The sequence below is a fragment of the Pelobates fuscus genome, chromosome 2 (assembly GCF_036172605.1).
Source record: "Pelobates fuscus isolate aPelFus1 chromosome 2, aPelFus1.pri, whole genome shotgun sequence".
NCBI lineage: Eukaryota > Metazoa > Chordata > Amphibia > Anura > Pelobatidae > Pelobates > Pelobates fuscus.
In genome coordinates, this window is record NC_086318.1 from 263,265,403 (window position 1) to 263,290,945 (window position 25,543).

Sequence of the window (25,543 nt, forward strand, 5' to 3'; positions counted from 1 at the left end):
CCCAGGCGAGGAACTTCCACCGGGCGACAATCCAAGATGGCCACCGCACACCAAACATGTGCGCGATCGCACTGACTAAAGGGGACCATCAGACCACCTTGAAAGCCTGCCCCAGGTTTAAATTGGCGGACCATGATGAACAGCAAAAAGGTACAGGCTGCGGGCAAATACCAGGGAGCAAAGGGGTATACGCGAAGCGGGATCCCACTAAACCACCCCTATAAAGCAGAACCACAGGGGCTACCAGACCCTAAAGCAAGCAGACCAGACAAGACCAGCCAGAGGGACAGAACACCAAGCCCTCCTCCCTGCCTCCAGCTAGAACTGGCCCTCCATACCAGCCCAGACCTAAACTACCACCATACGCCAATGAACCGCGCAGGATGACTCCACAGCAACACCAGGGCACAAGCGGCACTCACCAAGCAAACACAGTGCAGCGAAAACCACAGGAGACCTGCTCAAATTCTGCTCAACCTGATGGACTCATGTAACTTAGCCTGCTTCCATGGACATTGATTTAAGCCAGTTATTATCTGCCCTACAGTTAAATCCTAGTATGCTCAGCCAGACACACTACCTACAGTGCCTACAGCATTTGCAGTTTACTCGAATTCCTATGCTTCTACCCTATGATTTCACTCTTTGTCACTCATCTGACTCTATTCCTGCTAACTATTCTAAAATTGTGCATATCAAATATTTACCCCAGTGTATTACAGGTTGGTCAGAGCTACCAATCACCTGCCTTAGCTTAAAATGCATACACTCTTAAGCTATCAGATAGTACAGCTAGTAAAGTTCAATCTATTGCCTCATTACAATTTGCCTTAACTAGACCTCACACACTTAAGCTTAGAGCACTAGGCAACAGATGTATAATGCATTGCTTAGCTCATGACTTTCACTCTTTGTAATTTAACTGCGACCCAGTATTGTAGTATAGCATTTCAGGAAAGGTCAGGTTGTTTCCCAGTATATGCATGAGACTCAGCATAACTCATAGTTACCAGATTGTTCGCCTTCAGAATGTTTCTGCAGTTTGACTTACCATGATTTAACTACCAAGCTATTTAGCAACGATAACACAATTTACTCTTACAACAGTTAATGTCTGTTACAAATTGCTATTTGTAACTGGCCCTTTAAATGAGAAATTGCCCTGCTTCCCTGGATTGTGGAGAAGCCTGTTTGCCAGCCTCCTTCCTCATGACTATGGCCCCTGGAAGATTGTGCCCCTGAAAACTGATGAACTTTTATTGGGTGTGTATGGCCCTTTAAATAGGGCTTACTGAACCAAGTATTACACAGGCGGACCACCCAGAAGTTAAAGTGTGCAGGCAATTTACCTCCCAGGCTGTGAGGTTACTGCAGGTTAATTGCACGTGGTGGCGGCCATCTTTGTTCATTCGAATGCGGTCAGCGGTGTATGCTAAAGATTCTGTGGAACTGAAATCGGCTACACATTTTGCCGAACACCGCTGACCCTTACCTTCTCCTACACTTCGTTTTTTAAGCTCCAGAGACTAAGTCCCGTTCGAAATGGTCGTTTTTCGGCATGAAATTGACCGACCGCACAGCCCAAATCTATGGAACTGTTTTGGGCAGGAAATTGTGCTTGCGGTCGGTCATAAAGGGACCTCCAGCTAACTTTTGATCCGCCGGAGGGATTTGGCTGATTTTTGGAAGTGTTTATGTTTGAAGTGTGCTGAGTTCAAATATTTTTATAGAGATTGAATGTATAGTTTTAAAGTTACAGTGTATGTGTGAAAACTGTATTTTTACTGTATGCTATAATTATGTTATATGTTTATCTGAGGGGAGGAGACGTGGGGGTGGTACCATGTATGTGATTGGTTAATTTCATCCTCCCCCTGGGAGTGTCCTGTGTGTACCTTTTTGTAATAAAAAGCAGGCTGGGTGTCCCAGTCCTGAGTTCTTCTTGACCCTTCAAAACGTAGCCTTGTCTCGTTATTGGAGGGAATTGCTGTATCACACTGGGGATTGCTATGCTCTACATATTCCCCTGAGCTTAATCACTTAGCTCTTTTAAGAGCTTGTTCCGGATACGCTCTCCTGGAGGAGAGGTCTTCCCCACACGGTCCTGAATGCTGGAGGTTCATTCCAGGGTGGAAGGAAGACGGCGCGGCTCCAGTTAAGCTCCGGCGGTTGTGGAGCGTGCGGTGGTTGTGGTGTCGTCTGCAGTGCTTGGAGTCCTCTGTAAGCGCTAGGAGCATCCATCAACGGAGGGTACTCGGTCGGAGTACACGGAGCTCCGTTACGTCTGTTTACTAACCTTCAAAAATTTGCACGTTATACCACCGTCCTAAAAATGTATTTATGCGTTGTAACCTATCTGGTTTGTTACCTGCTTTTGGGGCGGAACAAGCATGTATGTAACACTATGCACAATAAAAATAAAGAATTAAAAAAAAACAGACTCTGCATCAACTGTGTAATTTTCCATGGGAGTTTTGCCATGGATCCCCCTCCGGCATGCCACAGTCCAGGTGTTAGTCCCCTTGAAACAACTTTTCCATCACTTTTGTGGCCAGAAAGAGTCCCTGTGGGTTTTAAAATTCGCCTGCCCATTGAAGTCAATGGCGGTTCGCCCGGTTCGCTGGTTCGCGAACGTTTGCGGAAGTTCCCGTTCGCCGTTCGCGAACCGAAAATTTCATGTTCGCGACATCACTACCTGTCATTACTTCTTTGCAAAAATGGGAGAAAGAATTAAAAATAAAAATTAATAAGGAAATTGGTGTGCAGTTATATCCAGAACAGCTAAAAATATTCATTGTTTGAATTTACTGGAAACATTATATAAAGTAATAAATAGATGGTACCTTGTCCCTACCAGACTAGCCAATATGTATAGCTCGACTTCACCACTATGTTGGAGATGTAAGCAATAGTTGGGCTCTTTCATACACATCTGGTGGGAATGTGAGATTGTCAGAAACTTCTGGCAGGAAAGTTTTGTTACTCTTGATAAATTGATTTCTAAGCCTATTCCTAAATTCCCAGAAAATGCTATTTTACATTTAAATATTGATTCCTTATCTCAGAAGGATTCGACTATTTATACTCATTTTATGATAGCAGTAAAGATAATAATAGCTAGGAATTGGAAAAATTAATTACCCTTTTCTTTACACAAACTCCTATCCCAGGTTAAGTTTCAATTGGGAATGGAATCCCAATTAGACAAGCTATATGGTAAAGATCTGAAAGCCAAAGACTATAGCACCTTTTGGCTAGAAAAGTTATAAAGGGAATATGGTGATTATGGTCCCTGAGTGACAGAATGTCCAGGTCACATCTAAAGACTAAAGGGTGGAAAACTAGTATAAGACTCTAATGTGACCCTGGAACTCTGTAACCAATCTGTAGATCTTCCCCTGCTCTCCATTTGGCATGAAAGTTGATGTATTTGTATGTATATATTGTACTATGACCTTTTGTATGATTTCGATTGAATTCTGAATTTCATTTTCTATGTAAGTAAGTAAGATAAATGTCTATTTTTGTATGAAAATAATAAAAATTATAAATAATAATAAAAAAAAAACTAAATCTCTCTACCTAAAACACAGATCTCTTTCTCACTAAAACATAAGTGAAGAGAGGGAGGGAGATCAACACTGATCGGGATATGGGAAATTTCCCGGTGGGCCGGCACACTATTGGGCCAGTGCGCGGCCACCTAGTGCACACTGGCCAACGAGCCGACAGAGTAACTGGCAGGAGGAGACGCGTGGCCAAGAATGTAGCGTGGCCAAGCAGGCAGACCACGGTAGAGGAGCTTCTATTCCCTTACCCGGTCTGACAGGAAGTGCTCACAGAGAGCACACAGAACTTATTCCTGTCAGACCGGGTACAGTGAGCAGGAGCCCCTTCACCGCGCGGTCTGCCTGCTCTGCCACACTACAGCAAGGTACAGAGAGAGCTGGGGGGGGACTAATGGGACACATGGGGACTGGGGGGAACTAATGGGACACAGGGTGGCTGGGGGGAGCTAATGGGACACATGGGGGCTGTGGGGGAACTAATGGGACACTTGGGTCGGGAACTAATGGAACACATGGGTGCTGGGGGGGAGCTAATGGGACACATGGCGGCTAGGGGGAAACCAGTGGGACACATGGGGGCTGTGGGGGAACTAATGGGACGCTTGGGTGCTGGGGGAGCTATAGGGACACATGAACAGCTGGGAGGGGGTTATTGGAATGCATGGAGGGATAGTAGGGGCCATATGGACCTATGGAGGGACTGAGGTAGATAATAGGGCACTTGGAGGTCTGGGGGGGGGGGTAATGAGACACATGGAGGGCTGGGGGGAATGGATTGAGACACATAGAGGGCTGGGGGGGATGGATTGAGAAACATGGAGGGATAGGGGGCAATAGGGACACATGGGGGCTAATGAGACACATGGAGGGATGGGGGTCTAATAAGACATATGGAGGGGCTAATAAGACACATGGAGGGGCTGAGGGAGCTATTGAGACACATGGATATCTGGGGGGAGGGATTTAGAAGTATGGAGGGGCTGGAGTAAGTATGGCAGGGGTAATGATACACATGTAAGGATGGAGGGGGTGGAATGAGACACATGAAAGGGCAGGGGAGTAAAAAGACACATGAAGAGGCTAGGGGGAGAAAAAAAGCACACTATGCTGGCGCGATGCATTATGGGGCTGGTATAGAATTTTTTTCCAGGGCAGCTTTTCATTCCCAGTCCGGCCATGATCAGAGTCAATATTTACTAATATTGACCTGATCAGACAAATGGGGATCATAGTTATAATAAAAGTGTTATAGGGGCAAGCTCTGATTGGATGACCCTAGCCTGCCTCTATGATGAGGCAGGCTATGGATACCCCCAGAAGCCCCTTTAGAAAAGCAGCGCCTTATTGTAAGCCACATTGAAGCCTTGCCGATTCTGATTCTATGCTACACTGCCGGGCGCCACGTGGGGCAACCCGAAAGTGATCGCTTCTGGGGGAGCAATCACTCAGGGGCCCGGCAGCCAGGAGGGGTATTGCAGAATGCCTCGACATCGAGGCATCGCTGCAATACCCTTCGAGTGGCTGGAAGCGATCACGATCGCTTCCACCGCTCATATTTGCAGCGAATGTACACGGTACGTCAGCGGTCGTTAACGACCGTTTTTTGTCTGACGTACCCTGTACGTCCGCGGTCATTAAGGGGTTAAGCGGGACATCCCCCATGGTGATGCTAACATACTGGGATTTTGAAGACGCTGGACGTCCTTACGTGAATCTGGTAGACAGTAACTAGTGGTAGCCTTAACGTGGCAATGTGAATATTTCAGTTTCTCTAAACTCTTGCAGAGGTAAGGAGAGAGTAACACTGCAACCAGACCACTTCAATGAGATGCAGTGGTCTGCATAGTGTCCACTTCACTTTGAATCCTCACTGCAGTGTCAACCCTAGTAGAGACAAAAGACCTTCTCAAATAGCATAGCCTGTGTTTTGACTACTGGATATAATAAACGCATTTTCTCATAAACAAATCTTTTAATTTGATTGCATTAAAGCTCTCTCAAAATTGGAAACAAAATGTAATGGATACAGTAAGAAAGAAACAAGTATCATGTCCATGCAGAGTCCAGAGAGGAAACTGCCCCAAACAAAGATGGCCGCATAGACTTATTGCTCATAATGATTACTCTTAAACAGTGCGACACATGTTATGTCCACACGTGAATAGTGAGCATGGAAGCAATGTGGGCAGATGTACTGCTCTCGAGCTGCGGGGACCAAGCCGCCCTCATTAGTAAACTGAGCTCATGGGACGTGACCCGATCTAGCCCTACACCCGAGAGCCTGGAACTGCTGCGCTTGGTGTTAGAGAGACTGGCGGCTGATGGGCGCACTCTGCCATCCCCGGTATCCGGCACTGTCACCGAGCTGGCACTCGGGCGCTGCCTGCCCTTATTGAGCTCTTTACAGGGAAATGATCAGAGGCCATGTGATGTCACGCGAATGACTAGAAGTATTTGTGGGGTGTTACGTCATTGCGCTGAAATTGCCGGGCGACAGGTGGCTGAAAAGGCATGCCAACTAGCTCTGCACAGTCTGCAGGGTCAATGGAAAGAAACCCAGAGCAAAACTTTACCCGACGGTGAAGGAAACAAAGGGACTATTGGGTCACCCCAACAACTAGAGAGATGGAGGAGCTCAGCCACAGAGCTAGGGACCATGGCGATGTCTGTGGAAGAAGCTATAGAGGTCCTGGGGGCTGTAGTTCCCACCCTCATCCTGCTTTCTGCAGGGGACTGTGCCCATGAGATGGAGCAGCTGGTTTACACAGCTGTGACTCTGCTTAGGGATGGCACAGATGAAGCTTCTAATTTGCTGTGTGGAAGGTTGTTGCCATGCCTGGCTGCTAATAGCAAGAGCTTGAATCAACTTCTGGACAGGATGATAGGGGATTCAGTGTTGCAGAATGGTACAAGTGCATCTTTGAGTCGCAGGGTATTGGTGTTGTGTACCCTGGCAGACGAGCTCTTCGCCCAAGGATGTGGAGTTGGGCTTGGGTTCCAATCTTGGTGCTCCATTGGATTCTGGAAATCTGTTCAGGATGGATTAACCTGGCATGAGAGTCTTACCCGTAAAAGATCATTATATCTGCTAAAAAGAGCCCTGGATTGGTGTCAGCTGAATGGTCAGGAATTATCATGCAGTACCAGAGGAATTAGTGATGGAGGTGTGTGAGGACTATTCTTTTGTTAATACATCTGTATATATCTTGATATCATCTCTGGGAAGACCATAATTCATGGCTGTCATTTATTTGACCCTGTAACTTTACAGAAAGCCTGGCAAATGTATACAAAATAGGAGGTATTGATTTCTTCAGGAGATATAGCAGAATATAAATCTAGAGTAATTACAGTAGTGGAACACAGCAAATGTATTCAATAAAGTGTGAATTGTTTGGAATTCAAAGTAAATTTGAAATTTAAAGAAGATCTGTCACCATCTGGGGTCTTTGCATCATTTGCAAAGAACCCCGACAGTGACATCACCACCGCTTGTCCAGTGGCCTGAAGATGCTGAAGAAGTGAGAGTACAACACTTAGGTCTAAGGAGGTTCCAGCGAGATCATGGAATTCTCCATAAACAGAGGATTTTCCCCTCAGCCATCACAAGCTTTGACAAGGTTTGACTCTGTCTTTTTGTCAAGCAAATGAAAAAATACTGTGACAAAGTAGTTAATACTTTGTCTCAATATATCTTGAAACTAGGTTGGAATTTCAGTGAATTTCCAAAACCGCCAGTGTGAGTATTTTTTATGAAGATTTTATCTTTATAAAATACTCATTTTGGAAGGAGGGTAACATCCACTTTAAAGAACCACTACATATACACTGAACACTTAAAGGGACACTGTAGGCACCCAGACCACTTCAGACAGCGCCACTTGTAGAGGTCTGGGTGCCAACTCCCATCACCCTTAACCCTGCAAGTGTAATTATTGCAGTTTTTATAAACTGCAATAATTACCTTGCAGGGTGAAGACCTCCTCTAGTGGTCGTCTACCAGACAGCCACTAGAAGGACTTCTGGCTTCTTTGACGACTTTTGGTCGTCTAAATGACGCTGGACATCCTCACGCTATGCATGAGGACCTCCAGCATCGCCGGAATCCCCATAGGAAAGCATTAAATAATGCTTTCCTATGGGGAGGTCTAATGCGCGCATGGGGTCTCCCCTGTTGGCGGGGGAGGAGCATGGGCGGAGCCTGACCCAGCACCGAGGGACATTGGCGCTGGATCCAGGTAAATGTCTGGCAGGAGGGAGGGGGGCACTCCAGGAATCTCTAGTGCCAGGAAAACATATTAGCTTTCCTGGCACTGTAGAATCCCTTTAATCTCAATGATCTGGGATGTTCTGGGTGCAGTGGACCTGTTGTTTTAACCCTTAAATGCAATAAATTGCATTTTTGTAAAAAACTGCAATGTTTACCCTGAAGGGTTAAACACACCTCTAGTGGCTATCACACCCCACTAGATGCATTTTTCTATGCAACATTTGAGTGAATCTTGGGTCATATAACCAAATGATACTCGTAGGAAAGCATTCACTTCAATGCTTTCCTTTGAGGAGTATTTGATTGGATGTTTGTGTTCTGAAGTGTTCCTTTAACACTATACAAACTTACAAACCTGTTTTCTTAACTCTATAGTGTTCTGCTAATTCTTTAGGTGTCTGGAAGTGGTAATGGTGCCTGGAGTCTGTATGTCAACTACCGAGATTAACCTGTTATCTGCCGTACATATAACTCCTCCTGCAGCAGCTTCATATAGGCGTCATCGGTCAGTCCTCTGGCTAAATTCAATTCTGTACAACTTTCATTGCACAGAATGTTAATCATTGGCTGAGAGCAATCAACTGACTCTCTCAGCCAAGCAGCTTCTGTTGCTTTGCAGAAGCTCGAAGCTCATCATTGGCATTATAGCCCTGCTTTGGCCCAAGTAAGGGGGAACACTGAAGCTAAAACCAATGCTTCTTGACTCTGTGTACAAAACTCCTTATGCCATTCATCACAACTAAAATAAAACAATGGGGGATATATAAAAGTGTTCTGTATAGTTGTGGTTAAATTATTTTATTATTTTGATAGTGTTTATTAAAGTGATATGAAAAGTGGTGGATTTATTCATGAGAAATGCCGCCACATTGATAAATCTTCCCCATCGTTTATATGTAGTGGACAGGCATTGGTATAAATGTAATTCTCCTTCCACATTAGCATTAATTGTAATTCTCCTTCCACATTAGCATATCGGTTCCTTATGTCTTTGTAAGTTATTCATTGTAGCCAGTGCCAATTAATTAAAGGGACACTATAGTCACCCAGACCACTTAAGCTCAATGAAGTGGTCTGGGTGACTATAGTGTCCCTTTAATTAATTGGCACTGGCTACAATGAATAACTTACAAAGACATAAGGAACCGATATGCTAATGTGGAAGGAGAATTACAATTAATGCTAATGTGGAAGGAGAATTACATTTATACCAATGCCTGTCCACTACATATAAACGATGGGGAAGATTTATCAATGTGGCGGCATTTCTCATGAATAAATCCACCACTTTTCATATCACTTTAATAAACACTATCAAAATAATAAAATAATTTAACCACAACTATACAGAACACTTTTATATATCCCCCATTGTTTTATTTTAGTTGTGATGAATGGCATAAGGAGTTTTGTACACAGAGTCAAGAAGCATTGGTTTTAGCTTCAGTGTTCCCCCTTACTTGGGCCAAAGCAGGGCTATAATGCCAATGATGAGCTTCGAGCTTCTGCAAAGCAACAGAAGCTGCTTGGCTGAGAGAGTCAGTTGATTGCTCTCAGCCAATGATTAACATTCTGTGCAATGAAAGTTGTACAGAATTGAATTTAGCCAGAGGACTGACCGATGACGCCTATTTGAAGCTGCTGCAGGAGGAGTTATATGTACGGCAGATAACAGGTTAATCTCGGTAGTTGACATACAGACTCCAGGCACCATTACCACTTCCAGACACCTAAAGAATTAGCAGAACACTATAGAGTTAAGAAAACAGGTTTGTAAGTTTGTATAGTGTTAAAGGAACACTTCAGAACACAAACATCCAATCAAATACTCCTCAAAGGAAAGCATTGAAGTGAATGCTTTCCTACGAGTATCATTTGGTTATATGACCCAAGATTCACTCAAATGTTGCATAGAAAAATGCATCTAGTGGGGTGTGATAGCCACTAGAGGTGTGTTTAACCCTTCAGGGTAAACATTGCAGTTTTTTACAAAAATGCAATTTATTGCATTTAAGGGTTAAAACAACAGGTCCACTGCACCCAGAACATCCCAGATCATTGAGATTAAAGGGATTCTCCAGTGCCAGGAAAGCTAATATGTTTTCCTGGCACTAGAGATTCCTGGAGTGCCCCCCTCCCTCCTGCCAGACATTTACCTGGATCCAGCGCCAATGTCCCTCGGTGCTGGGTCAGGCTCCGCCCATGCTCCTCCCCCGCCAACAGGGGAGACCCCCGCCGAGAGGGGAGACCACATGCGCGCATTAGACCTCCCCATAGGAAAGCATTATTTAATGCTTTCCTATGGGGATTCCGGCGATGCTGGAGGTCCTCATGCATAGCGTGAGGATGTCCAGCGTCATTTAGACGACCAAAAGTCGTCAAAGAAGCCAGAAGTCCTTCTAGTGGCTGTCTGGTAGACGACCACTAGAGGAGGTCTTCACCCTGCAAGGTAATTATTGCAGTTTATAAAAACTGCAATAATTACACTTGCAGGGTTAAGGGTGATGGGAGTTGGCACCCAGACCTCTACAAGTGGCGCTGTCTGAAGTGGTCTGGGTGCCTACAGTGTCCCTTTAAGTGTTAAGTGTATATGTAGTGGTTCTTTAAAGTGGATGTTCTTTAAAGTGGTCTGGGTGCCAGGTCCCTCAGGTTTTAACCCTTCAGATGCAAACATAACAGTTTCAGAGAAACTGCTATGTTTACATTTGGGGCTAAGCCAGCCTCTAGTGGCTGTCTTCCGGACAGCAACTATAGGCGCACCTGCGATGCTGGAGGCATATAATGCCTCCATCACGCAGAGCGTCCATAGGAAAGCATTTCTCAATGCTTTCCTATGGACACTTTGAATGCACGCACGGCACTTGCCGCGCATGCGCATTTGGCTCCTCTGACGTCGGCTGGGGACGAGAAGTCACCAGCACCAAGGGAGCCCGGCACTGGAATAAGGTAAGCTGCTGAAGGAGTTTTAACCTCTTCAGTGCAACGGGAGGGGGACCCTGAGGGTGGGGGCACCCACAGGGCACAATAGTGTCAGGAAAACCGCTTTGTATATTTAAGCCATAACAGGGCCAGAATTGAGTTATATGTATATAACATGGAAGGGGAACTTCTGCTTTAGCAATACCTGTGAAGGGGGGGGGGGGGGTGCAACTGCAGGTTTTTGAGAGAGACAGATAATTGTCAAACTGTCCAAAAATTGTTGGACTCTTTCATTTAAAAATGTCAAAAGTGTTCTAGTATTATAACTACTACAGCAAGTCGTAGCGGTTATGATGCTTACATTTTCCATTTAGGGCATGGTATACTTCTGTTGCTCACAAGCATGTATAATTCTATGCCTAATAAATGAAGAGACCTACTTTACAGATATTGTTAAAGGACCACTATACTGCCAGGAAAATATACTCGTTCTCCTGGCACTATAGTGCCCTGAGGGTGCCCCCACCATCAGGGTCCCCCTCCCGCCGGGCTCTAGGGGGTGGAAGGGGTTAAAGTTACCTCTTTCTCTAGCGCCAGGCGGGGGACTCTCCTCCTCCTCTCCTCTTCCTCTGCTCCTCGGCTTAATGCGCATGCGCGGCAGGAGCCGCGCGCGCATTCAGCCAGTCCATAGGGAAGCATTCTCAGTGCTTTCCTATGGACGCTGGCGTCTTCTCACTGTGAAAATCACAGTGATAAGTGCGGAAGCCCTCTAGCGGCTGTCAATGAGACAGCCACTAGAGGCTGGATTAACCCCATTATAAACATAGCAGTTTCTCTGAAACTGCTATGTTTATATAAAAAAGGGTTAAACCTAGCTGAACCTAGCACCCAGACCACTTCATTAAGCTGAAGTGGTCTGGGTGCCTATAGTGGTCCTTTAAAGCGAAAGTTCAAACATTATTTGTATAGTCTGTTGCCATTTTTAGTAAGCTGCGCTGCTAGTATTGTTTTCAGGTTCCTTAAAAATACTTATAAGCAAGGTATTTGGCCATCTTCATTTATTTATATTTCTGTCACAGCTATATTTTTTATAAAGGATGAATGAATAAGTGAAAAATGTAAATTGTGTAAATGTAATTTAAACTTTTGTTTGTTCATAAGGCATTCGATACACAAAATCGTACTGTTGATATATTTATGTGCCGTGAGAACCTTGCTTTAAATAAGTTATGCTAATATTTTTCAATCAAGAAGTGCTTGGCAGAGAAAGGTGTTATACAGTAGAAATAGATTTGAACTTTTAATCTTATATCCACCTTATTTACAACTAGCAAAAATTGTGTTGTAGTGTTCATAAAATATTTCTCTTTGTGCCGATGCTAGAACCTGCATTGTTCTTCTGGTCAACTCAGCAGCATCAGCGACTCATAGAATATTGGGAAAATTTTATATTGGTTATGGAAACCTTAGAAGGCAATCAGGTAAGTGTACAAATTTCTTTACACTGCATTTTACTGCAATCCAGGAGATATTAAAGAAGCCCCATTGTTATGTAAAGTTAAATGATGCTAAGTTTGAAAACAAAATGTTATTGACATCAAGAATATTTTAGAGCAGGAAACAATTATGACTGCAGTAAGTACTAGAATCATTTTTGAATAAGTGCTGAAATCATCCAGATTTCCCATTACATTTAATTAAATATAATGTTCACTACCAAATTTTTATTATACTTTATATTGAAATTATTGCCATCACAGGATTCTGGAAACACAATTATAAATCAGATGACGTTTTTTGTCATGGCTTATTATGATGTCTATTGCATTATTTTACTGTAATAAACATAACAACTAATAGGGAAATAAGGTTGGCTGTCAAATTTAGATTCTGAGAATCTTTTGCTTACTTAGTCTCTAATGCAATCTTTATATATGCACATTTTTTAGTGACTGCCAGTGGAATCTATATTTTGGAGGCAAATATGTGGTTGATTTTTTTTAATGTAATTTTATTCTTGTTTTTCAGATTCACGTAATCAAGCCAGTTATACCAAAGTTGAATATCCTTTTCGATTTTGCAGTCTCAGATACTGGAGGTAAGTATTTATTTTTTTTGCAAATAGAAATAAAATATCCACTAAAAACAATTGCCTAAATATGCCAGTGGTTTTGTATTGGTAAAATTTTATAGTCACAGTTGAGGCACTAACCCATTTGTTTAGCACAAGAAGAGTAAATAATGTGCTGTTTGTAGATTTACAGGAAACCCAGAGAATTAATTCTTTTTGAGATTGTTGAATTGAAGCTTGATGTGTCATAAATTGTAAACAAATTCTTTTAGAGAAATAACGTTTTGCTGATTTTAAACATTTAACAAATGTTAAAAATGTATTAAACTCAATTTATTTTATTGCCAGACTGTTATATTTTACCAGGCTACTGTGACAATTTGGAATTTTTCAGAGATATCACCATTACATGCACAAAAATGTACTGCTTAGGTTCGTCACTGTATTAAGCTGCCCTGTATGGGTGATATAATTAACCCCTTAAGGACCAAGCTTCTGGAATAAAAGGGAATCATGACATGTCACACATGTCGTGTGTCCTTAAGGGGTTAAAGGAACATTCAAAAGGATTACTGGGACTTGATGGAACAACGAAGGCAATTGCATGCCTTGATAACCCACTGTCATTACAGAAACCTGCAAAGGTCGAAGGGATTTTTCTATACACATGCAAACAAAGGAGGAAAACTCTTAGCGAAAATGCTTGGGGGTCGACAAATTTGGGCGCAAGACCATAAACTAAAAGTATCCTCAGGAGGGACTATTCAACTCCCAGGAGTGATCGCCAACGAATTCCAACAGTTCTACAAAGCCCTATATAATTTACCTCACCGAAGCCATGTTGGGCCAGCAGATGATAAGGAGGTTAAAATTGACACACCGTAGTATCTCGCTACTTTCATGCCCAAGACCATCTCAGCGGCTGCCTCTGAACAACTCGAGGCACCGATCATGGAAGAGGAACTCAAATCCGCAATTAAAACCTCTAAGACAGGGAGGGCCCCAGGTTCAGATGGGTTCACCCTGGATTAATATAAACGAGTTGCCAATTTCCTACTCCCTAAGTTCACTAAGGCACTCAATGCTCTCACAACGGGAGGTGCCTTTCATTCGGAATCCCTGTCTGCCGTCGTTGCTGTCTTACCTAAGCTGGGCAAGGATCCAGAACTATGCAGTAGCTACAGACCGATCTCTCTCTACTGAACATAGATATGAAACTCTTCAAAATATTGTCAACTAGAATGCGACCTCTCCTACCTGGCTAGTCCACCCGGATCAAACAGGCTTTATACCTGGAAGAGAGGCAAGAGACCGCACCCTTAGGGTCCGGTCGATCCAACATCTCGCCAAAGAAAGTGCACAACCCAACGCTCTTACTGTCAACCGATGCTGAGAAGGCATTTGATCAGGTGGACTGGTCCTTCCTTCTGGCTGTGATGTGGGGCGTGGGATTCAACCTGAAAATGCTATTTGGATACATGCCATATATATAGCAAACCGAATGCAAGAGTTTGATTAAATGGCACCCTGACCGACTCACTCCTCATTCGAAATGGCACTAGGCAGGGCTGCCCCCTTCCCTACTGTTCTTTGCTCTATCCTTGGAATGCTTCTTGGAGGCGGTATGGGGGAATCCTGACGTATAAGGCTTTAAATGGAAGGGCACGACCCATAAAGTGGCAGCATATGCCGACGATATGCTCTTTTTTATCACCCAACCTAGGCTGTCCCATGAGGGAATTCGAGAGGTTTAGCCATCTATCTGGACTTAAGCTGAACCTCTCTAAGTGCAAAATACTCAATCTATTGGTACAGCCTTTAGCCTTCGGGTGTTCTAAGGGCCGCTGCGGTCCCGTTCGTAAGGTTAGAGGGCGCACTCCCACATTAAAGATGACTCCGGCGTGCATGTGATGTCACGTTATCGGGTCAAAGGCCGTGTAATAACCAATCACAGCACTGAGAGGCATATTTAAACCCTGTTATGCCTTTTCTCAGTGCCCTGTCGTGGTTTCCACTTGTTGGTTATCAGAGAGCGCGTTCTTGGTATTGCATTTCTGGGTTTTGACTTTGGCTTATGTTTTTAAATTTCCCTACTTCTGGTATCCTGACCCTTGGCTAGTATATTCATATTGTCTCATTCTGTATCCCCGATCTTGACTTGTAATTTTGACCATTCTCTTACACATATAATTCAATTATCTCCCAGGTACAGAAAATCTACACAAAATATACATGTGGCTAATACATAACACTCCATGCCTGTATACCGATGCTGTTCCCAAACCACAGGGGCTTGAATGTGCCAGACACATGCGACTAAATATGAGGTTACTGGAGCCTAGTACCTTTGACCTGAGATGCCAGAAACACTATTACAATAGCATTCCGGGCACCACTTCCCAACGGGTCGTGACGAAAAGTGACCTTTAGCTTTCATGGTTCACATCCCCATTAACATGAGTTACACTAAGTTGCCCAACAACAGCAATGTCTAACATAACATTTCATGATGCCAGGGTTACACTAATAGCTTAACAGAGTGGAAGTACACTTGCAAATTGCTCATACATTCTCATATTGTTCATACTTAGTTATGTGATGTGATTTAGATTTCATGAAATAGCTGCATAATATGTTGTATATTAATAGCTACGCTAAGAAAATGAGTCCTGGGAGACTAATCCACTGTTTATATATATATATATATATATATATATATATATATATATATATATATATATATATATATATATATATATAATCTCCAAAAATAAATTATCTTCTCACAATAAAAACATATTTACACAAATAAATTAAAGGAACATTCTAATTGACATTTTTTTTAATTTTTATATAGATATTTTAATTTTGTTTATATTCATAAACACAACTGAGCGCCCATTTCAATATTGAAAGGGGAAAGGGTTAAATGAAGTTAAATTCACATTTTTCACTGCGCCGGTAGAGACTAATCATTGCACCTCCGATCCAATTCCTGTAAAGTGATTTTGTTATGATTTGTGTCTATTAAGATGTTTCTCACAAAGTAGTATTGGGGCATATGACGCACACATGGTAATTGCTAGTTTTCACCAACATACTGAAGCTCAGTTCATTTTGAATTCTTGTACTAGCTCCTACTTTTCTTTAATCAAACTATTTCACTACATGTTATTTCAGATATTTGGTTGTTAAACCCGTCTTGGCTCATGTGCATTTATAAAAGAATGTTTGAAAGTGAAAACAAAACTTTATCTAAAGAAGGCATCATTCACCTACTAGATATGTTTTGTGAACGATCTCTTCCTGGATCACCAGTATGTTTAGAGGTACAGTATTTTTTTTATTACATTTATGTTTTGCATCTCTTATAAACTCATAGTTTAATGTTAGACCAATGCTTATCATTTTCAGTTATAGAATTATGTTTATTAAACCCATTGTGTTGTCATCATTGTATATCTGGCGGAAGTACTTTTTTTTTCTTCAATTTAAATTTTATTGAAATTTTTCTTGAAAACAACTTTACCATTGTATGGGTATTGGAGTTGTATTTGGCATTTTAACACGGTTTAACTGAATATGGTGTAAGTAGCATTGTTTATAGAACCAGTGTTGGATCAAGTAGGTCATGGGAACAGTATTACATACAGAAACAATATTACATAAAGAAACAATAGTACATAAGGAAAACAATATGTCATAAAGAAAACAATATGTATATGTATGGGCGGTGCCGAGCAGGGGAGAGCGTGGATGCAGCAAAACACTCTAATGTGCGGTTGAGGACAGTTTTGTGTCTGCGTCTCCCTCTATCGCCTTTACTAAACCCAACATGTTAGAATGATGGGGTTTAAGGGGGTTCAGCGGGCTCTCATGTCTCATGGTGTGTAACCGACTTGGTTCTAGTCTCGTTTAGAAAGTCTCTGGATTTTGAGGTGCCCAACTGAGTGCCTGGATGTGTTTATGCTCGTTTCTTTATTTCTCTGTGAAGGCTGTGCCTTTTGGTTCGGGGATGTAGCCTGCTGTTGGGACTCGAAGGCGTTGTTGGTTGTAGGCTCCCGATCTCTTTTGGGTGTCCCTAGGGGTGCCTCTGATGTGTTTGCACATGTGCGGGTCGGGATTCCGAGTTTCTGCATCAACGGTTCTGGGTCTTCTGTTGATGTCAGCGTTGCTGTCGTGTCTCCGCTGGTTATCACTAGGGATCCCCCTGGCCCCCAGCGGTACTGTATAGAGTGTTCCCTGAGCTGCCTGGCAGTGGAGGCTAGCTTCCTCCTCTCCGCTAGGGCAGAGAATGGTATGTCCGCGTAGATAGAGATCGTCTGGCCTTTGTATAGTACCGATCCCTGTTCTCTGGAGCGCTGCATAACCGCCGCCTTCACTGCAATATCGCGGGTCATGGCAATTATGTCTCTGGGCGCGTCTTTTGGGGCCGCAGCTGACTTTCTCACTCTGAATGCGGAGGTGATAATGGGGTGAGAAGCGTTGTCCCTAATGCCCATGGTGTCTATTAGGTCCCTCACAAAGGTGAGTATCGTCTCGTCAGGTATCTGTTCTGATATGCCCCTGAGGCGCAGGTTTTTTTGTCTGTGGCGTGTTTCTAGGGTAGTCACTTTTTGGGTCAGTTGTTGCACCTGAGAAGAGAGGCTGTCCAGTCTGGTGTCAGTGGTTTGTATGTGCTTGTTCCTGGAGGCCTCTCTGCTTTCCATCTCCTGCACCCTGTGACGGATCTCTCCTATTTCTGCCTGGGCTGCTTGGAGGTCTTCCTTCCATACTTTCCGGATGTCTGTCCGTAACCTCCTGATATCCCCTTTTGTAGAGAGTGTCGCATCCTCGTCAGTTTCTGACCGCTCCGACTCCGCATCCGGGCGGGGAGAGCTCATCGGGTCATCCTCTTCTTGGGAGGCCTCTGATGGTTCCGGCGTCCCATGCTCTTCCGACGCCATTTTGGGCAGATGCCGCGCCGCCGGCCTCTCAAATGAAAGCCGAATATCTGGCTGCCGGGGAGTTCCTTGGAGGTGAGATTTCTTATGCTTGCGCCCCATAACTTCTGTGTGTGGGGGGTGTCGTTTTGGTCGTTGTGATTGCTCGTTTTGTGGCTTATTTGATTTTTTCCCCCGGCTCTAACGGAGCTTAAGGGAGATGCGTCTGTTCACTAGCGCTGTAGGCCACGCCCCCGGAAGTACTTTTTTTAATAAGTGAAATAAGAAATTATGAAAAAACATATATATTTTAAAAAAAAAAAAATTCAAGCACCATAGCTCCTGTGGTGAACAGAAACATTTGATAAATTACGTCTGCAGGGCACCTGCCACTGCCTCTTCTGAATCCAAATGCATCTGCACGGTGCCAAGCATAGACCTGCAGGGCTTTCAACCAATGAACTTGCAATGCTCTTTGTAACTATTGAAAGTGCCTTGCGGGAGCTTAAAGGGAAACTCCAGACCCCTCAAGCACTTTAACTTGATGAAAAGCTTTTATTTGTGTGTGTCCTCTTATTTTCATTTTGTAAAAGAGCAGATTTCAATGGAAATTTACACTTTTTTTTTTATAAATTAGCCTGGTTACACCCCCATGGCTTTTAAGAAGACAACAGGTCCTGTTACTTCCTGAATTAGTTAGTTCAGTGGAGCTAAACTCAAGAGGCAGCTGCTTAGAGCACATGCCTTGCAAAGACTTCTCATTGAGCTGCATTGGGAAGTCTTTGATTGGACACCCACAGTAAGTCTAGACCGGGTTAGTAGGAGAGGGCTTACAAAGGCAGCATACAGGAAAAATGCAGGTTTTGCAAAAGGTTTTTAGATATACCAATGAAAAAATGCACAATAAAGTGCATGGTGGATGAGAATAAAGTGCTTCATGGCTGTGATAATCAATCTTTGATATGTATTTTCTGTTTTTTTTTTTTAATATTTTATTGTTGGTCATTTTATAAGTATTTTTTTTTAAATGTATGTATTTTTATCAGATTGTTATTTGACACTGGATAAACTGGGGCTTGTAACTATACACAGTTGTTTATATATTGCCTAAGACTGTATGTTGGGTTTTAATTGTATATTGTGTGAAACGGAAATGGCACTTTGAACCAGACAGTATAAATTGTTGGTAAACTTTTGCTTCTTGAGCAAGACCATTGTGGTAGGATGGTGCACCAGTTCTATGGAGTATCAATAAGGTCAATGGACGTTGTGTTTGACTTCCTGCCTCAGTGGACTACGTCAAGCTTGACTTTTCCTGCAGGGAAGAGTTCTAGCTTTTAAAACCCGCACTGCTGACATGTGTTACTTTGTGGACTCTTTTGGATAAGACTCACGTTTTATTTGAGATATTTTGTAAATTCTATTAAAAAGTCAGCACTGCACCACAGAGACTCCCTCTTTATCTTATCGTTATGCTTGCCTTGAGGTAAAGTTGCTATGGTTGCATTATCGACCAAAGGAACAAAATCGATACAGTAACTGAGAATAACAATGACTGCGAACTGTAACCATTAGGCTGGAGTCTATGTAGCGATGACTATACACACCAAGAGTATTATTTAGATATATTTTACTTTTAGCACTAGCATTTATGTTAATTAATTAACTTTAACCCTAAAGCTAACAGGCAGGAGAAGACAGATCATGGCAAACAGCCTGTGGAGTCATACGTTCCACGGGCAAAGATGGTAAAAAAAAAAACATGATTAATTGATTCCAGTCTGGGAGCATATAATATACTCGTTTAATAGACTGTATCGTACATGAAACAACAACGATATGGTCTCCTTTTCGTACTATTTTAATCTTTACATAGTTGTGTCCACCCTTCCACGTCACTATTATTACAATCTGTAAATCTGTCTAGGCTTTGCATGACAGAGCAAATTTCAATAGCCATTAGCAGAGTAACAAGAAGTATAATTAACAATTTCGGCTGTATTTATCTGGTAATCTTTATGGAAGACATTTCACTTTCTGGAAATTAAATGAATACTCCACACACCATAACTAACACAGCGTGCCAGCTGATCGCTGTCCGCAAATGAACTAAGTCCTTCACTGCCCTGCATAGCTCTGGCACAAATCTTCCGGCTGGTCACCTGGCAGACCACAGTAAAAAAGGCAACCGTTGCTAAAATGGTATGACTTCTTACATTCTGGGGTGCCAGGGTGCTCCTGGTATCATTCCCACTAAAGTGCATTGAAGTCTTTTTGCTCTTTGAAGTGTTTCTTTAATAAACCCTCATTCACTATAACACACACATCCTTGTTATGTATCATGTAGAAAAAATGTATGCAAAAAACTGTCATATATGAAACATTTTAGAACTATGTTTTTGTTTAATATCACTACTGTGGTTTATGACCTTCTTTATGTCTTCTTAGTTTATCATTGGGCCACTTATGGATGCTGTGTCGGAGAGTGCCATTTTTAGTAGGTGAGTATGGATAGCTTCAAACTGCAATATTTTGTATTCAACGAAGCCACTTCAAGTTCCATATCGCCAGTAAGTAATTGTTGAGAAGTAGTAAACGCTTCTGTAAGCGAGCAGACAGGTCCAGATCTATAGGCCTATACATAATACAAGAAACCAGGCCCTTATTTATTCAGTGAAACTTTGATTATAACTTAATAGTAATAGATACATCTTTTGCTATAAGTGTGATTGTAACTTGCTTTATATTTCTACAAAAAATAATGTATTCAAACCAGTACATTTAGTGACAATAGTCTGACAACTCGTGGTTAGCTGTGTTGTCCCCCCCCCCCCCCCCCTCTCAACCTCCCAATGGATAGTATTAACTGTTTACAACTCTGTTAAGTTATGCAAATAAACCCTGATTTTAATTAAACAATAAACTCCTCACCAGCTGGTGCAAAACCCCCAAGCTCTCACATAGCATCTTGCCTGAGATATTTGAGCTCTGTTGGCAGTGCACCATTCAAATCTGGTGGGACTGCCCTGTCGTCAGTGCTGTATTTTGGATTTGTGCTGCCCTAGGCACAACTAATTTCGGGCACCCCCAAAATCTAAATTTGCCCCCCCAATTTGTGTCAAGGCCATTTTTTTGACTGACAGACACATGCCCTCATTGATACATGCACTGATATACACTCACTGACAAAACACAGACAATGGCACACACATACAGTCATTGACACACACTGTTTAACCAACACACACTTTCAATGACAGACACACACTGACACACCCACTCACTGACAGGCACACATTCTCACATACACATAAAATGACATACACTCACAGGCACACCCATTCTCACTCACAGACACACACTGACAGCTACACTCACTCACTCACTCACTCACAGTAAAGGGGACAGCCCCAGAACACGAGGCAAACAAGGCATTTGTCTGGAAGCTTGGGGTGGCATTTTTTGGCGCCCCCCCTGAAAGTGCCGCCATAGGCAAATGCCTTGTTTGCCTTGTGGTAAATACATCCCTGCCTGTCGTGATACCATTCTGGTAAACCATTTACACTACAATGTTAGACATATTTGTTAGTAGTACTTTATTTATACCTCGGTTCTATGATGTTACACTTCACTACTATGCCACCAGCCAAGAAAAGGAAATCCCTTATCAAATACCGGCTTATTGTGGCATAAACCCTGATACTTGCACTCTGAAGCCACTGGTGGTACCCACCTTTAAGCACTGGTTAGTAAAATACTTGTAAGCCATATAGACACTGCCAGCATCTCTCAACAGGCATTCAGAAATTTAGGCTGGTTCATATCTCACATAGAATCACCTCTGCTTAGGTATCTAATACTTGAAACACTGGCGAGTCCATTTTCCCTTCCTCCTCCTTCTCAACCACTTACCTAGGTTCTTTTTTTACTTACCACTCGTTTCTTTCCCTTGAGTATGGTATAATAGAATAGTCCTACAGAGTTGGTTTTCAATTGCCTAATTATCGTAAAACTCTGGCTTACGAAATGTTCAGCGTTAGGTGACCTGATTTTTTTTTTCTTCATACATATTCTTACTTCCCTTGGATGTTAGACAAAGACAAATGTTAATCATCATAATAATAATAAAAAAACATTATTTAAACAGGTCTACAGGTCAGTTAAGTGGCGCCTGTCCTCTTTTGGCGATGAAGTTTGAGACCTTTTTGGCTACTTTTGTATCATCACTTTCAGAAGAAAACAAAGGTATACTTTTGACTAAAATGTTGGTATTGTTTAATATAATTAGAAATTACAATTAAATACACTGCTTCTTTTTTCCCCTGTAGACTCTGTTCCTTTTTAATAAACCTGTTAATGAGCATATCTCTAAAAATAAAAAACGGTTATATACATGTAACCAATATTTGTAACCTTACTTTCTGCATTGCGGTCCGGGCCAATGCAAGACTATTGTACCCCCCTAGGCAAGACCAGCTACTTGCACCCCCCCCCAAAAATTGCCAACTTTCTGTCTCTCTTTCTTCTCTAACCCCTTTATCGCTTCCTCCTCCAACTCCTCCATGTGTCTCTTTCCCCCACCCCCGCATTTTTTTTCTCCCCCCCAGCCCTGTGTGCCTCTTTCTCACACCCCAGCCCCTGTGTGCCTCTCTCTCACACCCCAGCCCCCGTGTGCCTCTCTCTCACACCCCAGCCCCCGTGTGCCTCTGTCTCACACCCCAGCCCCCGTGTGCCTCTGTCTCACACCCCAGCCCCCGTGTGCCTCTGTCTCACACCCCAGCCCCCGTGTGCCTCTGTCTCACACCCCAGCCCCCGTGTGCCTCTGTCTCACACCCCAGCCCCCGTGTGCCTCTGTCTCACACCCCAGCCCCCGTGTGCCTCTGTCTCACACCCCAGCCCCCGTGTGCCTCTGTCTCACACCCCAGCCCCCGTGTGCCTCTGTCTCACACCCCAGCCCCCGTGTGCCTCTGTCTCACACCCCAGCCCCCGTGTGCCTCTCTCTCACACCCCAGCCCCCGTGTGCCTCTCTCTCACACCCCAGCCCCCCGTGTGCCTCTCTTTCTCACACCCCAGCTCCCCGTGTGCCTCTTTCTCACACCCCAGCCCCCCATGTGCCTCTCTTTCTCACACCCCAGCCCCCCGTGTGCCTCTCTTTCTCACACCCCAGCCCCCCGTGTGCCTCTCTCTCTCACACCCCAGCCCCCGTGTGCCTCTCTCTCTCACACCCCAGCCCCCGTGTTCCTCTCTTTCATTCACACCCCAGCCCCCGTGTGCCTCTCTCACTCACACCCCAGCCTCCGTGTGCCTCTCTCTCTCACATCCCAGCCCCCGTGTGCCTCTCTCTCACATCCCAGCCCCCGTGTGCCTCTCTCTCACATCCCAGCTCCCGTGTGCCTCTCTCTCACATCCCAGCCCCCGTGTGCCTCTCTCTCACATCCCAGCCCCGTGTGCCTCTCTCTCACATCCCAGCCCCCGTGTGCCTCTCTCACTCACACCCCAGCCCCCGTGTGCCTCTCTCACTCACACCCAGCCCCTGGTTGCTTGTTTCTCACCCCCAGCCCCTGGTTGCTTGTTTCTCACCCCCAGCCCCTGGTTGCTTGTTTCTCACCCCCAGCCCCTGGTTGCTTGTTTCTCACCCCCAGCCCCTTGTTGCTTGTTTCTCACCCCCAGCCCCTGGTTGCTTGTTTCTCACCCCCAGCCACTGGTTGCTTGTTTCTCACCCCCAGCCCCTGGTTGCTTGTTTCTCACCCCCAGCCCCTGGTTGCTTGTTTCTCACCCCCAGCCCCTGGTTGCTTGTTTCTCACCCCCAGCCCCTGGTTGCTTGTTTCTCACCCCCAGCCCCTGGTTGCTTGTTTCTCACCCCCAGCCCCTGGTTGCTTGTTTCTCACCCCCAGCCCCTGGTTGCTTGTTTCTCACCCCCAGCCCCTGGGTGCTTGTTTCTCACCCCCAGCCCCTGGGTGCTTGTTTCTCACCCCCAGCCCCTGGGTGCTTGTTTCTCACCCCCAGCCCCTGGTTGCTTGTTTCTCACCCCCAGCCCCTGGTTGCTTGTTTCTCACCCCCAGCCCCTGGTTGCTTGTTTCTCACCCCCAGCCACTGGTTGCTTGTTTCTCACCCCCAGCCCCTGGTTGCTTGTTTCTCACCCCCAGCCACTGGTTGCTTGTTTCTCACCCCCAGCCCCTGGTTGCTTGTTTCTCACCCCCAGCCCCTGGGTGCTTGTTTCTCACCCCCAGCCCCTGGTTGCTTGTTTCTCACCCCCAGCCCCTGGTTGCTTGTTTCTCACCCCCAGCCCCTGGTTGCTTGTTTCTCACCCCCAGCCCCTGGTTGCTTGTTTCTCACCCCCAGCCCCTGGTTGCTTGTTTCTCACCCCCAGCCCCTGGTTGCTTGTTTCTCACCCCCAGCCCCTGGTTGCTTGTTTCTCACCCCCAGCCCCTGGTTGCTTGTTTCTCACCCCCAGCCACTGGTTGCTTGTTTCTCACCCCCAGCCCCTGGTTGCTTGTTTCTCACCCCCAGACCCTGGTTGCTTGTTTCTCACCCCCAGACCCTGGTTGCTTGTTTCTCACCCCCAGACCCTGGGTGCTTGTTTCTCACCCCCAGCCCCTGGGTGCTTGTTTCTCACCCCCAGCCCCTGGGTGCTTGTTTCTCACCCCCAGCCCCTGGGTGCTTGTTTCTCACCCCCAGCCCCTGGGTGCTTGTTTCTCACCCCCCGGCCCCTGGGTGCTTGTTTCTCACCCCCCGGCCCCTGGGTGCTTGTTTCTCATCCCCCGGCCCCTGGGTGCTTGTTTCTCACCCCCCGGCCCCTGGGTGCTTGTTTCTCACCCCCCGGCCCCTGGGTGCTTGTTTCTCACCCCCCGGCCCCTGGGTGCTTGTTTCTCACCCCCCGGCCCCTGGGTGCTTGTTTTCCTTACCCCCCGGCCCCATGGTGCTTGTTTTCCTTACCCCCAGCCCCTGGGTGCTTGTTTTCCTTACCCCCAGCCCCTGGGTGCTTGTTTTCCTTACCCCCAGCCCCTGGGTGCTTGTTTTCCTTACCCCCAGCCCCTGGGTGCTTGTTTTCCTTACCCCCAGCCCCTGGGTGCTTGTTTTCCTTACCCCCAGCCCCTGGGTGCTTGTTTTCCTTACCCCCAGTCCCCGTGTGCCTCTCTCTCTCACACCCCAGCCCCCGTGTGCCTCTCTCACACCCCAGCCCCCGTGTGCCTCTCTCACACCCCAGCCCCCGTGTGCCTCTCTCACACCCCAGCCCCCGTGTGCCTCTATTTCACTCACACCCCAGCCCCCGTGTGCCTCTCTTTCACTCACACCCCAGCCCCCGTGTGCCTCTCTCACTCACATCCCAGCCCCCGTGTGCCTCTCTCACTCACACCCCAGCCCCCGTGTGCCTCTCTCACTCACACCCCAGCCCCCGTGTGCCTCTCTCACTCACACCCCAGCCCCCGTGTGCCTCTCTCACTCACACCCCAGCCCCCGTGTGCCTCTCTCACTCACACCCCAGCCCCCGTGTGCCTCTCTCACTCAGCCCCCAGCCCCCGTGTGCCTCTCTAACTCACACCCCAGGCCCCGTGTGCCTCTCTAACTCACACCCCAGCCCCTGGGTGCTTGTTTCTCACCCCCAGCCCCTGGGTGCTTGTTTCTCACCCCCAGCCCCTGGGTGCTTGTTTCTAACCCCTAGCCCCTGGGTGCTTGTTTCTAACCCCCAGCCCCTGGGTGCTTGTTTCTTTACCACCAGCCCCTGGGTGCTTTTTTCTCACCCCTCGGCCCCTGGGTGTTTGTTTCTCACCCCTCGGCCCCTGAGTGTTTG

The 25,543-nt window shown here is 45.3% G+C and overlaps 1 protein-coding gene across 1 annotated transcript in view; it reads left to right on the plus strand.

Moving 5' to 3' along the window:
* Positions 1-5,716: 5,716 nt before the first annotated feature.
* The window catches only part of TARBP1 (TAR (HIV-1) RNA binding protein 1), a 204,069-nt gene continuing 184,242 nt past the window's right edge, over positions 5,717-25,543 (plus strand). Inside the window, exons 1-6 of the mRNA XM_063443373.1 lie at positions 5,717-6,733; positions 12,142-12,239; positions 12,787-12,856; positions 16,010-16,158; positions 20,200-20,252; positions 21,899-21,996. Of these exons, the coding sequence (XP_063299443.1) occupies positions 5,740-6,733; positions 12,142-12,239; positions 12,787-12,856; positions 16,010-16,158; positions 20,200-20,252; positions 21,899-21,996 (1,462 nt within the window). The 5' untranslated portion in view covers positions 5,717-5,739. The remainder of the gene's footprint in view (positions 6,734-12,141; positions 12,240-12,786; positions 12,857-16,009; positions 16,159-20,199; positions 20,253-21,898; positions 21,997-25,543) is intronic.